The sequence below is a fragment of the Nelusetta ayraudi genome, unplaced genomic scaffold, assembly GCF_046127955.1.
Source record: "Nelusetta ayraudi isolate G7.1 ecotype Tasmania unplaced genomic scaffold, CSIRO-AGI_Nayr_v1 ptg000114l, whole genome shotgun sequence".
NCBI lineage: Eukaryota > Metazoa > Chordata > Actinopteri > Tetraodontiformes > Monacanthidae > Nelusetta > Nelusetta ayraudi.
Genome location: NW_027466164.1, coordinates 650,001 through 664,971, shown reverse-complemented (window position 1 = coordinate 664,971; position 14,971 = coordinate 650,001). Strand labels below are relative to the sequence as shown.

General features: G+C 46.1%; 1 protein-coding gene across 9 annotated transcripts in view; it reads right to left on the bottom strand.

Annotated features, from left to right (window-relative positions):
- Positions 1 to 14,971, bottom strand: part of dmd (dystrophin) — a 281,446-nt gene that overhangs the window by 54,666 nt on the left and 211,809 nt on the right. For 6 of the 9 annotated variants that reach the window (XM_076049405.1, XM_076049406.1, XM_076049401.1 and 3 more), the window contains 6 exons: positions 11,507 to 11,679; positions 10,816 to 10,972; positions 8,930 to 9,041; positions 6,995 to 7,263; positions 6,304 to 6,450; positions 2,826 to 2,888 (listed from right to left, as the gene is read on the bottom strand). In XM_076049405.1, the coding sequence (XP_075905520.1) occupies positions 2,826 to 2,888; positions 6,304 to 6,450; positions 6,995 to 7,263; positions 8,930 to 9,041; positions 10,816 to 10,972; positions 11,507 to 11,679 (921 nt within the window). The remainder of the gene's footprint in view (positions 1 to 2,825; positions 2,889 to 6,303; positions 6,451 to 6,994; positions 7,264 to 8,929; positions 9,042 to 10,815; positions 10,973 to 11,506; positions 11,680 to 14,971) is intronic. The other 3 variants (XM_076049410.1, XM_076049404.1, XM_076049408.1) reach the window with 1 other exon arrangement.

The window sequence follows — 14,971 nt, the reverse complement described above, 5'->3', positions numbered from 1 at the left end:
GTTTGGCTTTTTAATCCGGCGCGCCAAACTTGAAGAAATTATATTAATAGTAACTAAGTCATAAAATAGCTGTATTTCATCCATGTTTTCAGAGTCATTTCTATAAAGAGCTGAATACTGTGGGACTTCAAAGACACTGATTTTGTTGCAACTTTGCTTTGGTTCATTTTCAACATTAAAGCAACATGTTCTCTACAGATCCCATGACATTATGTGTTCCTCCTGTGTGGTGGCTCACCAAAACACTCAATCCATGTGCTGCTGCTACCCCCCTCTGTCACATTTAACAACCCACTGTGGCCCCACCAGTCAAAAGGTTTGCCCTCCCCTGGTTAGTTAACTCTCTTTCAACTTTTTTTTTGTTCCAAACTCTTTTTTTTTTTTTTGTAGATTGACTTGTAGTTGTATCTGCTGCAATATAGTGCAATCAGAGATAACTGAAGACTTGTCTTCTATTATCATTGCACCTCATTTTTCAAAATTTCACAATCATGGATGTTTTGTTTTTTTCCAACATTCTGTTACATATTCCAAGATTAAACAAAGGACTCGTCACTTCTTCTTCCTGCTGAGAGAGAAATCCGCTCGTCTGCAGCGGGAAACATTATTGTAAAGAAGAAGAGGAATGAGAAAAAAATAAGAAAATAAAAGATAAAGATTCCTCAAAATAATGAACAAAAAATACTGACCAACTTGTGTAGAAAACAGGCTGAATGGGAATGGTTGGGGGCTGAAGGGGTGAGAGAGGGATAGAGAGAGAGGGAGGGCGAAAGAGACAAGGAGACAAGCACGGAGCGGATAATTGAATTTGTAGCGGGGGAATTAGCAAGGATGGGCTCTCCTTCAACCCCCCACACCCACAACCGAATGAGCTGTCTCTCTAGATGGACTCCAGATAATTGCAGCAAATAGCTGCGGCGCTCGGCAGGTACACGCAGATAGGTGGCTGCATTAGCGCCTCGGGGCCTCGCAGATTGGCCATCTGAGGTGTGAACGGCCCCCTCACCCCCGAGCCGAGGCGTCGGCCAGTCACATCGAGCGGCCGCTGACGCGTGGTGCTGAAACCCTTTGCGTTGATTTTCAAGGGTGTTTCACTTTCAAGCTGTTGTTATTTTGTTTTTGTTTTGTTTTTTTGAGGGAGTGGGGGTCCTTGTCAACTCGGGGCCGTGTGAACACCGCTGACAGTGTTCTAATTGGTAGCGTTATTATTTCGATATTAGTGATCTCAGAATATCGAATATCGCGATAAGTTATTTCATTGTCAGATTATTTACATTTCAAACAAAGAAGCGCTTCTTCTGCCCTCAATAAACAGAGCAAGTACGGTTTCCGTACTGGTGACAGTCACCCCTGTTCTTCAACATAGGTATCAAACTCTGGCCTGCAGGCCAAATCTGGCTCGCGGTGTCATTATATTTGGCCTGCGGGGCCAATACAAAATCACTGCTGGTCCACTGCTAGTACAAATCACATGTAGCCCCAATACTACAAATCCCAGAAAACATTCCAAATTTAATTTCAAATTAAAAAAAAAAAAATCACTAAAAGAAAAGAACATCTTAATTAAAATCATACACCTCTTTTCTTTCTTTTTTTTTTAAAATCTGCAGCCTTCTGATTTAAATTTCAGCAGTAACCTTTTTCCAAGGGCTGATAATACATTTAAAATTAAAATAACAATAAACCATTAAGCCAACCCTCAGCAGGGAGTCATTTTCCAGCCAAAAACTGCAAAAAATCGTGAGCCGCAACAATTGCCCGCCACAATCTCAGTCATGCGGGCGGAACTGTAATTAAAGGCGTCCATGAAGAGCCATCTGGAGTCCAAGATGCTCTGGGAACCAGGGGAACCCGCCCCGCTAGCGACTCCAACTAGCGCCCATCACCAATTCCTCCCACCAAGAGGAGAGAAACACCTCCCTGCAACATCCAGACAAGGACTGCCTCCCCCCCCGCCCTTCCCTCCCTTCTTCCTTCGTTAAAGCTCTCTGTCAAACGATTAATTTCTTTTAATCCCGATTAATCGCAGAATCTTCATAGTCAACTGTGATTAATCGCGGTTTGAATTGCATGTGTAAAAATCTATTTTGCATTTCAAGGCAGTTTTAACCCCATAATGTAAAGTATTTCTTACCAGAAATCGGCCAGAGGGGCCGACTATGGGTTAGTGAAAGGAAATACAAATAGCTTGATGCGGATCGCTCGCGGTTCGCACACAAAATAGACCAGACAGCGAAACAATGGCTGCACGGCATGAACTGGCTGCAGAAGTGCGCGCCGCATCGGTTAACAAGGGCACTGAAAGGAAGCGGGCTCCATTCTGGGGGGTCGGAACCTCTGGCCTCCCCCATATTTCGCACACTGTATTCCACTCCTGGGAACACAACACGTGAAGCTCCAGTCCGACACTGATTAATTAAGGACAGATTTTTTTTGGGGGGGGGGAGGAGGGGGTTCCCTGGGTGTTAAAACATGTAACGGTGGGAAAAAAAAAAGAAGAAAAAAGGAAAGGCAGAAAATCATTGGAGGCTTCAAGGCGCTTCAGACGTTCTCTGACAGAAGCTCCGATGCTTTGGGAATAAGAGGTCTTTTTCCCCTCCTTTTTTTCTTATATATTTTTTTAATCCATTCTCAGGAGATAGATTGGCTGATGAACAAGCTCCGCCATTCATGAGCCGCCAGCAGGCGGGTGATGGAGGGGTGAGCAAAGTGCGAGCCTCATGGGATGAAAATGAGGAGCAGACGAGGATGGAAACGCCACAACAGCCGCTTTTTTTTTTTTTTTTGGTGCTGTTGGGACGTTTGGTCGGCGACAGGACATTTACCTTGGAGTCGGCCTCGCCCAGTCCATTGCGGGCCGGGCCGCGCATCCCTGTATCCACGGCAACCTGAGCACAGTCGCACAGTCGCACAAAAATTCTAATCATCCCGACAAATTTCCTGAGCAAATAGATGAGAATTGAAATGGCCTGCCGACAAATGGCCACCGTCACAGTCTGTTCCGTCCAAATACAACACTGAACTAGTTTTGAACAGCAGCTCACCAGCAAATTAGATGGGAAAAAAAAAAACGTACCCTAAATCTTTTTTCATTTTTCATTTTTAAAAGAGAGATCTATCGATCTGCTTGCTGAAAAGAACAGAATGTCATGATGAAAAAAAAAATCCCTTTTCTGCTTTTTTCTAGGACTGGAATCATCAGTCAGTCTTTGTCAGGTTCTGTCAGTGAAAACTTTTACTTTGCTCGACTTTTTCAAGAAAAGTTTTCCAAAATCGGGCTCTTTGTGATGTCACAAAGGGAGGCGGACACCCAACAGCCACTCGCAGCTGCGCGACACTACTGGTTGTCCTAGCGAGAAGAAGGCATGAGGTCACGAGCGCCTTGTGTTCTTTTTTTGTTTTGTCTTGGTCCTCCTTGCAGGGGCATTTTTTTCCACAGAAGGCTGCAAACACCGGGCTAACGCACCTCCTCGCAGGGAGATCTAGAGCCGTGTTTCTCAACTGGTGGAGTCTCGGGATCCACTTTTTGTTTTCCAAATCAAAGTCACCACCCACATTTATTCCACAGCGCTCCCAATTTATTCCACAAAAATGAAAATGCCGGCCCACTTTCTATCATGAAATAAAGTAAACAAAAAAAAATTAATAATTTATTGAAATTAATTGTGTCCTGCAGAATAAATGCTCTCAACATTTTCTCAATAAATATATATATATTTTAAAATCCCTTAAAAAGCGGGGAAACTATATCAACATCATTTCCCAACACAGCCACCCAGTTCCCTCTTAAACTCCATTCTGAAGCTTAACTCAAGCTCCAAAGGGGCGACTGGGAAAATAAAATCTTTACTAAATACACATAATTTGGAGCCTTTGATGTCATTAAAGAATCAATGGGAAGGCGACTTGGGATGTGAACATTCTGAGGAGATCTGGGATAGAGCTTTAGATAGAATACACTCCTCTTCAATCTGCTTGCGACACACTATTATCCAGTTCAACATTTTGCATTGCCTTCACCGGTCTAAACGGAGACTAGCAAAGTTCACACCTAGCATCAGTCCTATTTGTGACGGATGCAGGCTAACGCCAGCCACCCTCTCACACATGTTCTGGCTCTGTTCAAAGATCATTTCTGGCAGTAAATGTTAAACACTTTTTCAGATGTTCCACAAGTACCTATAGAACCATCTGCTGTCATTGCCAGGCAAAAAAAACATGACAGCATTTGTATCTCTCATAGCTTGGCGATTAATACTCTGAGTGGAAGGAGAAACTTGCCCCTACCTTTAAGATCCTGGTCAATGAATGACCCTCTAATCTACACCATCTGGTATTAGAGAAGATTTGCTATTCTACCAGAGGATGTGTTCAAAAATTTTATACAACATGGAAACCTTTCTTAAACTTTATAGAGCAATTAGATATCACTAATATTGGTGGTTTATTTGACTGATCCTGTATTGTGTATATTTTGAAACTCATAAAGACCATTCTTCTTGATGGATTGTCCTTTTTTGTCTTTGTTTTATTCATTCAAGTAAAATACTGTTTTGTTTTAAATATTATTATTTTATTTATTTAATAATTTATTTTTTATGCATATTATCACTATTGTATATTTATATTTGTGTGTTTATACATGTATATTTATATTTGTAATTGTGATCTAGGTTAGATCACAATTACAAATAAGTACTACTGTACCATGGTACAGTACCATGATCTCCACGTATCACATGATATAATATTTCTTCCTAGTTGGTGGGTCACCAAAACACTCAACACCCCTCTGTCATATTTTAGAACCCACTGTGCCTCCACCAGTCAAAAAGTTTGCCCACCCCTGCACTAACCTGTCTGTGGGGGAGCCCTCTGTGCCCTTTGTGACATCACAAATCTCTCTTTCGCGACAGCGAGACGTTGTAATACAAAATGCAACACAAGTGTATTCTGCTCTGTTTGCAGCAGTCGATCACTGGGCTCCTTTGTTTCCTCATCCACCACAGCGCCATAGTTCACTTTCCCCCACCCGGGAGGAGCATCTGGTCCGCTCGCCACTTCAGAGGGAGCGGCCGTCTGCTCCCCTCAGTGTCGCCGTACCCTGATTGGCTGGACCTGTCGCCGCTGGCTAGCGTCACTGTCCGACTTCCAGTGCAGCGGCGGCTGCCACTCGCTTTACCGAGACGGATCAGGCTGCCTCTGATCCCCGACATATGATGTCCGTGTGTGTGTGTGTGTGTGTGTGTGTGTGTGTGTGTGTGTGTGTGTGTTTGTTCATATTCCAGCTCTCACACTTGGGGCTTTACCGCCTTGGTTCTACTCCATCTTTTAAAGGTACAGTGTGTAAGATTCTGCCATCTAGTGGTCAGACTTTAGATTGCAGCGCTCATTTGCTCACCCTCCCTCTCCTGAGCTTGCCAGTGAGCTACGGTGGCCTGCGCACGCAAACCTGGATACCTGGTCCACCTTCTTCTTCGTTGGTTTATTTAAGGACATGAGCGTCCACCCTAAATATGAAATGCACTGTCAGGCAGCTGGATTGTCCACACTAGGCTTCCTTAGAAATATGGCGGTGCAAGATGGCAGCTAACTGGGAGCAAGATCTTCCTCCGTTCTAAGTGTAGGAAAACCAAATTACTTTTATTGTACTGTGAGTATACACTGTCATTAACATATCTATGGGCTGCATATTAATCTTTTTCCAATACAAGAATTATAAATCAGGCCAAATTTTACACGCTTGGACCTTTAAGCCAGGTACTAGTTTAGCGCGTACTCGGCCGGGTTTCCTAGCAAGCCGGAAATGTCGACGTCAACAGAGTGCAAGGCCGCCGATTGGACAGGAAGCGGCAACACAAGGTGATTGAGAGAGCGACTCCTTCACATAGAAATCCCCACTGTCATTTAAATAAAACAACCTAGAAAACAGCAACTGTGTGTTTTATATCCAGTGAAGCAAAAAAAACAAACAAACAAAAAAAACAACTATATAAACTAAAAAAGGGGATTAGCACAATACGACTGCGGTGCCGTAACACGTGACATCAATTATAACGCAAACCAACCAGAGCCCAGTTGAAGAGCGAGCAGAGTGGTGCGAAGAAGTAAAGACGCTGTTATCCAGCGGTTAAATAATCACGCTGTAATCAGACGCTGCCGAATCAGTGAACACCTGCGCTGCGGCGTTGAGGAGCTTTAGCTTCTGAATGCTAATGCAACCCTGATACATTTGGAGATGCGCCCAGGGTTTGTTCTTTTTTCCTCCCCGCCGCAGCACACGGGGGGGGGGGGCGTGCGTACCTGGAGCAGCTTCCAGCGTGTGTTGAGGTCGTCCAGGCGGTCCAGGTTGGCGGCCGACAGCTGCACATCGTGCGGCCCGAACGTGGACGCCAACTGGTTCATGTGCGTCACGTCGTCCTGGATGGGAGCGATCTCGTCCTGGAACTCCTGCAAAGTGGGGGGGAGGGGCAGATGGTTGTGGTGGTGGGGAGGGGTGGGGGCAGACAGGTTGTTAGCTTGATTTCAGACTCATTTCTCTGCGAGTATAGACTTTTTATTAATGTATTCAGGGCAGTGTGTTAAGCTTTTATCAATAGAAAAAAACATCCCGAAGGACGCGAAATCTGTCCTCCACATTTGGCCCATCATCCCCCGGGGGAGAGTGGTGGGCAGCAGCGGTGCCGCACCCGGGAATAATTGGTTGATCTAACCCCCCCCAATTCTAACCCCGAATACTGAGTGCCACACAGGGAGGCAATGGGGACCATTTTTACAGTCTTTGGTATGACCTGGCTGGGGGATCAAACCCACAACCTACCAGTCTCAGGGCGGACACTCTACCACTGGACCACTATGCTGGATGGATATAATAATACGCACGGGTCGTGAGAAAAGTCAACACACCCTACCTGGGGGAAAAGGTCGAGGTTGCCAAATTGCGCAAATGCTAATGCTAATGTCAAGCGCTCCAAGGTCGTTTAGTTTGACTGACCTTGACCCTGTCCATGTTGTCCTGCAGCGAGTCGATGGACAGGTCTCCCACGGGCTCCCAGGCCTCCTTCACCATCTCAGCCTGCCTCAGCTGGCCGTCCAGCAGGTCCTGCGCCTCCTGCAGCTCGGCCAACCGTTCCAGCGCAGCCTCCAGCCGCCGCTGCCACTCGGTCGAGTCGGCGCCGAGCCGCTCCCAGCGGGACATCACGTCGTCCGCCTCCTTGCGCAGCACGCGACCCACATTGAGGGCGCGCTCCTCTGGGCTGATGTCTGTGTTGGGTCGGCGAGAACAAATCCCTGTCAGGCCATCCGGCAGAGGGAAAGATTTCCCTCTACGCAGACGATGTTCGAATATCTGAGTGTGAAGACTCTGAATCAAAGCTTTGCTTTGCTTCTTGAATTCCGCCACCACTAAATATCGGTTCCACTGTTGTGTTTCACACATTTGCTCATTGTGACGCTCGTGACTGCCAGGACAGATATTTCTTTGACTTTGACTTCTATACTGTCAAATTGCGCGGTTGTTGTTTCAGCTGCTTACAGAATAAGTTTAGTCAATCTTTTTCGCATTATCACTATCTTCGATCAAAGAAGAAAATAATCGATAGATTAATCAATTAATCGGTTGAAATGATCCATAGCTGCAGCTCACAAATATATAATCTCTACATAAACTTTTACTATTGGAATATATACAGTATATGGAAACTCTAAACTAATATAGGTGCCTGATTAAATCTTACATTTCTTCACGCAACAAGATTGAAACCCCCCAAATATCTGTCGCCAAGTTTTGTTTTGGAGCTTCACCAGAACGACTCGTATAAAGGAAGCCAGCGTTCCTTTCAGTGACGAGCAGCGAGAGTTCAGGCTTTCTCTCAGACTTGGCAGCCGAACGGGGGGGTTTGGGAGGGGGCTGGTGGTGGTGGAGGGAGGGTATGCTTGGTGTGCGCTCATGTTCCGCCATGTCAGACGGGAAGAAAGGAGCGCTCGGCGTGGGCGAGAGATGCCGCCGTTTTCTTTCTCTCTTTTCCTTTTCTGTGAGGGGAAACCGTCCGCAGCAGATCCAGTCGGGTTTCTTTTCCCCCTACGTCGACGACTTTTACGTTTGACTGGCGGTGAAGCGGAGTAGAAAGCCACAGAAGGTTACGGGGAAACCGGCAGGTGGTCCATTAAGGTGCAAACTGTTGCTAAAGCAGTGGTTCTCAACTGGTGGAGTCTCAGGAGCCACAGCATGAAGTCGCCACCCAAATTTATTCCACAAAAATAAAAGCAGCAGCCCGCTTCCTATTGGGTCGAGTGAATAAATCATTGAATTGAATTGTGTGTCCTGCAAAATAAATCCCCAAGATTTTCCCATTGTATATTATATAAATCATACAATGACTCAATCCAAACAGCTCCGCGACTCACTTTTGGGTTGCGACCCACCAGTTGAGAAACACAATGCTAACGTCATGGTCTAATGCTTTGTTTACCATTTTCATCTCTCGGCCAATGTGAAAATATCACCCGGTACTCATGCTAAGGTCTTTAGCGACCAGCTAGGCTTTTCAGTCACTTCCTCTGCTTCTTTTCCAACCTTGGCCCATTTAGTTTTCTCCCAACTATGACAATAAAAGAAGTAAAAGCCACCTTGGACGTAATGAGAGAAAGTTAAAATTTTTGTGCCCTCTGAGCCAGGCAGTTATTGGTTTTGTCGCTGACTTTAGAAGTTAAGAGGAAAAATTGCGTTGCTTTTTGCCTTTAACCGTGTTGAGCATCATGTCAAGTTTTTTTTTGTGGGCCCTTTAGTCGACTGAGTTCCGGAATCCTCACGCCGGCTAAAACCACTTTGGAGGTTTTTTTTTTACGAGAGCGGAGTTTTGTGCGGCGCCCGGGTGCAGCGTGAGGTTTTGGGCTCTGGGCCCGCCGCGATTGGTCGATTGTGCGTCACCTCTGTGCTCGGGCGACGGCGTGTCTCTGGGCAGCTCGGACAGGAAGACACCCACGTCATCCAGAGCTTTGGTCACCACCGGCTCCTTGGCCCTCAGCTCCCTCCTGAAGCCCTGAGATAACACGCACACACACACACACACACACACACAAAAGAACGCATGCGCGCACACGCACACACACACACACACACACACACACACACACACACACACACACACACACGTTTTTGAATATCACAGTCTGCCTTCAATTCCTTTTCGTTTTGTCCCAACTTCAAGATTTCACCGGCGGGCAGGACAACAAACAAACCGTTTACGGGTTCAAACAAGAGCGTCGTCGTCGCCCTTAAGACTTTATTTCTCCTTTCAAGAATAATTTCACCTTTGCTTTTGTGTTGTTGTTGTTTTTTTGTTTTTTTTTTAAAGTAATTTCCTGCGGGAGAAGAAAGAACCGGTGAGAACACTTTGGTCTCCTCAACCGTCCGGACAGAATGTTTTCCCGCTGTCTCTGCAGATGAACTTCTGTAAACCCTTGGTCCTTCAAATGAATGATTTTTTTTTTTTTTTTTAGATTTGCACATTTTAGTTTTCTCATTTATATATTTATGCATCTATATAAAAAACAGAGCTTTCTTCTGTCAATCAAATGGTCCAAAATGAAAAACAAAACAAAACAAAAAACCCAAGAGAAAAGGGTTTTCTGACAAACATCCCCTATGAGAGTCTACATTAATTCAGACTGCGTTTCAGTTTTTGCATTAATACACGGCCTTCCAGGCACTCGAACTAAAAGCTTCAACTAATGGGAGCCTGCCATGTCTGACCATTAGGGAGGAATTAGTGCAGGTTCAGACAGAAGTGATCAAATCAGCGTCGCAAAGTTATCTTGCATAAAAAGTGGACGGAAAACTTTTTTTTTTGGTTTGTTTATTTCTTTGGTCGGTGTCTTTTTTAAATTCAACGCTGGCGTCTATTTGCATTTACGCCGGGTTCCGCAGCGCAACAGCAACAACGCATCGGGTTTGATTTTACAGACTTCCTCCCATCGATCCTCATAAGGAATGTCACAAACTGTTGAAAGTAATTTAGAAAATACCTGGAATTATTCATTTTTACCACGAAAGAAAAATTAATTAAGTAGAATTGTTAAGGATCAAATTATAAGATTGAAAAATATATTTACATGTATATAATATTGTGTTTTTGCACTGAATAATTTTGAGTCCAATTAAAACATTGTCTTCACACCTGTGAGGACCAACTCTTGATTGTGGGTTGGAGCAAGCTTAGGTGTGGGCAAACTTCGGCCCGGGGGCCATATGCAGCCCGTTTAGCTTTTTAATCCGGCCCGCCAAACTTGAAGAAACGTTTATTAATGGTCAGTCAGTCATAAAAGAGCTGCATTTCATCCATTTTTTCAGACAAGACATTTCAATAACAAGCTAAATATCGTGAGGCTTCAAAGACACTGATTTTGCTGCAACTTTGCTTTGGTTAATTATCCATTAGCATTAAACCTTTTTTCCCTCTTGCTCCATACATATTTTTTTTTTTTTTATTTCTTTTTAATTTATATAATTTTCCTTCTTTTGCACCATATTGTTGCTGTAATTATGCAAAATGTCCCTAACGTGGGATTGATAAAGGCAATCTGTTCTGTTCTATTCTATTCTAGAGCACGTTTTCTACGTATCCCATGATACATTTCTTCCACCAAAAGGCTCCAGCCAGCTGCGGCTGCTCCGGAAAAGCAGGAGAAGCCAATAAATCCTCAATTAATTCCACAAACAAATTCCCATATTTTATTTCGAGATTTTTCACGAGGTGATGTGCAGCTCTGATGAGGAGTGACTGGGAGTGAGCGGAGTGTGCGGTCCCCTCCTACCCGGTGCGTGTCCAACTGCGTCTGCACGGCGGGGACATCGCCCCCTACGGGCGGCTCCTTCTCCAGCTGCTGAGTCTTCAGCCGCAGCCAGTTGAGCAGCTCCTGCAGCGACATGTGGAGCCTCTTCCAGGGGGCCGTCTCCGAGTCCAGGTGGGCCCTGAGGGGACAAAAAAGGAAAACATTTCAGCATTTTTCGGGAAGTCTCCAACCTCCCACCGAGGGTCTTGTCGAGCAGGTCCCATACTTTAATAGACTCAAATTGATTTGAAATTGGCTACAATTTTCCTGAATCACAGTGGTGTTTCTTGAATTCCTCTGCTGCTAAATGTCAGCTCAACTGTTGTTTCACATGTTTGCTCGTCGCGACGCCAGTCCCTTGTCAAGCAGCTGTGAACGTGAATTTCTCCTGGAGATTAATAAAGCATCTATCAATCAATCAATCAATCTGGCCGTCCATCTATCTATCTAGCCATCAATCATCTATCTATCTATCTATCTATCTATCTATCTATCTATCTATCTATCATGTAACAAGATTGCAACCCCCCAAAGAACTGCTGCCAAATTTTTTGTTGAAGCATCAACACCAGAAGGACTTGTTGAGAGGAAGCCGGTGCTGCTTCCATGGGTGGTGTGAAGTGTATGCTTTAGTGTGCTCGTGACTCACCCCCCCCCCTCCCCACCCCCGCACCTCATGGCGAGGGTCTTGTTGCGCAGGTCGACCCAGCGCTGGCCCATGTCGTCCAGGCGGCGGCTCAGCACGGCGCCGTCCTCCGAGTTGCCCAGCGAGGCAGCGATCCTGCGGCCGTTCTCATCCAGGGAGTGATAGAGCTCCGTGTGGCCCTCGATCTCCGCCTGGAGGTCCTGGTGACACACACACACACACACACACACACACACACACACACACACACACACAGCAAGAGTCAAGGGGTGCAAAAGAGAAAAGAAAAGTGACAAAAAGCAAGTGTAGTAAATTTCCTTCCAAGCACAAACACACACACACACACACACACACACACACACACACACACACACACACTTCATTTTCTTGCTAATGGCAGCTATCTATTCAGGGATTCACTCCTGGCTGCTCCAATGCTCCGTAATGGGATCAGGATCTGAGGGAGCGATTGACTCACTAAAAGCAACGACTCGGCAGAATTGAGCTGTAATGCGTTGCTTAACGCATCGCGGTTTTTTTTTGTGTCGCGGCAAAATTACACTTTCCCCCGGCAACTTCCCACTTTCAGTCCGAAAAGGTGAAAAACAACAAGTGATAATGATAGTAATAATGATAAAAAAAAGTACAAAATCTGCACAGTTAACACTAAAAAGCTGGCTGCGTGGGAGAAGACAAACTGGACGCAAACCGACACACTGTGCACTTTGAAAAGGGCAACAGGAAGTGAATGTGACGTCAATCAGCGCCGCGCCTGTGTGCAAATCAAATGCCAGCATCTTTAATTTGGTAAATTCTACCTGAGTGTGAGTGCGAGGGCTGCTAGGCGACGCGGCTGGCAGCCGGCGCCTCTCCATGTCGCCTTTATCTTCCATTAGGGACTTTGTGGCAAAAGAGAGCCGTAATTGATGAATAAAAAGTAACATAAGAACTGAGAAGGCGACAGGAAGTGACTTCAGGGTGATAAGAAATAGCTGCGACAGAAGTGACTCCTACGTGACAGAAAGAGACTCCCAAGCGACAGGAAGTGGCTCCAAGGGGACAGGAAGTGACTCCCACTTGATAGGATGTGACTTCCAGGTGATAAGAAGTAACTTCCTGGCGACAGGAAGTGACTCCCAAGTGACTGGAAGTGGCTCCAAAGCGACAGTAAGTGACTCCCGAGCGACATGAAGTGGCTCCCAGGCAAGAGGAAGTGACTTCCAGATGACAGGAAGTGACTTCCACGCAACAAGAAGTGACTTCCAGCCTAGCGGCTACGAAAGTCGCTGGCAGAAATGTTGGCGGAGCCGCGGTTTTGTCAGGAATGGATTGCGTATTCATGTTTTCACATACATTTTTTACGGCAGAACATAAAAGGACATTTTTGCTTCCTCTTCCGCGGTGCTAAGCGGCTAAGCGGCACGTAGCGTGCGGACTTAGCTAGCAGCCAAAAAAAATCACCTTCCCCGATTCCCTCCCTTCTCCACCTCTCCAAACACTCTCTATGGGCTCTTCTCGAGATGGACGCATTGCAATGAATCCAAGGTGTCCTGCTGGAAACCTTCCACGTGAGTTGGCCCCATAAGACAAGTTAAAAAACAATAAAAACTCACGAGCGAAACATCCCATTAAAGGGAAGGCAAAACTTTTACCATAAATTGGATCACGTAAAATTTTAATGACACCTGAGGGGGGAAGTGGGTTGGGATCAGAGCTGAAAACACGCCACACGCCCGAAGTTTCTAACGGATCGAAAGAAGTTTCTAGAAAGTTTTTTTCTTTCTTTCTTTCTTTTTTGTAACCGCCACTGTTGTCCTGTTCCTGACATCCGAACGAACGCACTCTCGCCCCTTTGAACGCGGCACCTTCACGCCAAACTCAAAGACTTTTCATGTCATTTGAATGCTGATGCTCGTTAACCCGCCCACTCTGCCTCCCCCAACTCCAATCGCATTGTTCGCATAGATAAAATGCTCTGACTATTCCGAGCTGCTCGGCTTTGTCCTGTTTTTTTTTGTTTTTTTTTAAGTCTGGCTGTCGAAAAGCACTTTTGTGACTGAGCAAGACAGCAAAGAACACCGGATTGAGTTCAAACATTTGGACCGTCTTTATCAAACTGAAGTTGTGACCCCCCTCAAGCCCTCCTCCCCAACACGGATCTGGTCTAACCTGAACGTGGTAGACCTTCCTGCGCAGCATCCTCGGAAAAACTTCCTTGACCAGATCCCGGAAAATCCCAACCGTTAAGGAGTCAACGTGAAAGGAGCATCGTCGGCTTTTTGCTTTTTTTTTTTAGCTTTATTTCCTCCCTGCGGGACTCAGCGGGCGCGAGGAGAAAACGCTCTCTGTCTGAAAGTGTGTATGTGTGTGTGTGTGTGTGTGTGTGTGTGTGTGTGTGTGTGTGTGTGTGTGTGTGTGTGTGTGTGTGTGTGTGTATGACAGGAGAGGGGGATTTGCAGATGAGGAGGAAGCAAGGGAGGGAGAGAGGGAAAGTCACAGAGTTTTGGAGGGTGTCTGGGGGGGCGGGGATTCGACGACGAGATGAGCGAGAGAAGAAGAAGAAGAAGAAGAAGAAGAAGAGGAAGAAGAGGAAGAAGAGGAGGAGGAGGACGAGGAGGAGGAAGGAGAACTTGAAAGGCTGCATGAAATGATGAGTGCGCTTATTTTCCAATTAAGCCTTATCGGCTTGCAGCCGTGTAGTGTGTGTGTGTGTGTGTGTGTGTGTGTGTGTGTGTGTGTGTGTGTGTGTGTGTACCCGCGCATGCCCAAGCGTGTGTGTGTGTGTGTGTGTGTGTGTGTGTGTGTGTGTGTGAGAGCGTGCGCACTGTTTTGGATGCTGTGCTGCATTGCCGTCCGACATCATAATTGGACACAGAAGACTATCACAGCTCTGCATACAGTGGCACTGTTGTACCCAAAGAGCGCCGCACAAGTGTGTGTGTGTGTGTGTGTGTGTGTGTGTGTGTGTGTGTGTGTGTGTGTGTGTGTGTAAGGATGGAAGTGCGTGAATTTTCAGCAGTGTGTGCGAGTCGGAGGCAGCGAGCGTGTGTGTGGGTGCGAGGGTTAAAGCCAAAGGTCAAAATATGTTCTCTGGCAGAACAGAGCCTCCCCTTGAACCCCCTCACAATGCATTGTGCCCACCTCCCCACACCCCCCTCTCCCCATCCCCTCCCCTCGGCCAGACAGACCCTGTGACAGCCAATGAGAGTCCTCCGTGTCGCCGCGTCAGCATTCCTGTCGTTCCGAGATCGACTACGCGTTCCAAGCCCGAAACATGTGAAACTTAGCTGCGGAGTCGCTAACTGTGTTTGTCGGCCTTTGATTCCTGCCTAATTAGCTTATGATTGATCAGGTTGGGTGGGATGGAGGGGGGGGGGCGCAGTGGTGGGTCGCCAGTACCAGCTCGGCCATCTCCTCTGGCCTAAACATACTTAGTAAAGTACAGTTTCCCATAAAATGTGACAATAAAGTCATTCTCCATAGTTCTTTTCA